Source organism: Microtus ochrogaster, chromosome 2 (genome assembly GCF_000317375.1).
Source record: "Microtus ochrogaster isolate Prairie Vole_2 chromosome 2, MicOch1.0, whole genome shotgun sequence".
Lineage (NCBI taxonomy): Eukaryota > Metazoa > Chordata > Mammalia > Rodentia > Cricetidae > Microtus > Microtus ochrogaster.
Window position 1 is genome coordinate 45,170,470 of NC_022010.1, and position 1,175 is coordinate 45,171,644.

Genomic DNA, 1,175 nt, shown 5'->3' on the forward strand with positions numbered 1-1,175 from the left:
TTTGAAAGAGCGAGGGCCAGACCATCAATGTGTTTCAGATTCTCGTTTGCTGCATTCACGACCACATCGGCAGGAAACCGAGCCAGGTCTCCCTGCTGTACAATCAGCGTGACTCCAGGGGCTATGTCCTTCTGTAAGAGGCACTTCTGCTCTTTAAGGCTGCCTTTGTCCTTCTCTGCTCCCTCCTGGAGCTCAATGATGCATCCATACAGGCGTTTGATCTCGCTTTTGTAATAGGATGCTTTATCCTGGAAGAAGTGCCTAGCACCAGGCTTATCAATCTGGAACCTTTTAATGCAGACTGAATCCCGGATTTGCTTGACCATGTCCATGCAGTCTAGAACTTTACTCTTGAAGCCAGTTAGTAAAATGCCTTTTGGTTCGTCTTCCAGCTTAAAACTTGCCTGCACATTGGCCTTCCTTATCTTTGGCCAGAACAGATTCTTATCTGACCTTAAATACTCGATTATCAACAATGGTTCTATTTCTACCAGTCTTTCAATTTTCATGGTGTTTTCCAAGAACTCAAAAAGTTGGCCATGGATTTCATTTACTTCTTTCACACAGCCTGCAATGATGACCTCCGCTGGGGTTCCTAAAGTTAATTCATCCTTTATCATAATGCTTGCAGTGGAGCGGTGTCTTTTTTGCAGAAGGTGAATTTTCCTTTTCCACACATTGCCTCTAAAAACTTCCTTGTCTTCAACTTCAATGATTTTATAACTCAAGGCATCAAGCATTTTCTTCTCTGCTTCTGCTAGGGCTCTGAAAGAACAGGCCATCAAAAGAAGAGCTGTACCATTCAGCTCATATGTGACAAGAATTTTCTGTGCTTCAAAAAGAGTCTTGGAGAATTCCTGACTGTCTACTTGCTGCAGAAACATGAAGACTTCAGAAGGAATCGGGACGTCTTTCTGAGGCATGGAATACATCTTTTCCTGGATGTCACACTTTACTTTATACACATCTGCACGGAATCCCTTAAAGCACAGGTGCTGAGTGGCAGCATCGTAATGAATCTCCATCTCTGGGTTCTCTTTCCTTAGATCATCCAGGAAACCACTCTGATGCAAAAGAAAATGTTTCCCTGGAGAAATGGCCACTTTCTCCTTCACACTCTGCTCCTCCTTTCGGACCTTTTCCGTGGTGCTGTCTATCAACTCCTTGATTTTCTG

General features: G+C 43.7%; 1 protein-coding gene across 1 annotated transcript in view; it reads right to left on the reverse strand.

Moving 5' to 3' along the window:
* Nucleotides 1-1,175, reverse strand: part of LOC101980000 (poly [ADP-ribose] polymerase 14) — a 44,699-nt gene that overhangs the window by 17,547 nt on the left and 25,977 nt on the right. Inside the window, exon 2 of the mRNA XM_013351161.2 lies at nucleotides 18-1,172. Coding sequence (XP_013206615.1) covers nucleotides 18-1,172 — 1,155 coding nt within the window. The remainder of the gene's footprint in view (nucleotides 1-17; nucleotides 1,173-1,175) is intronic.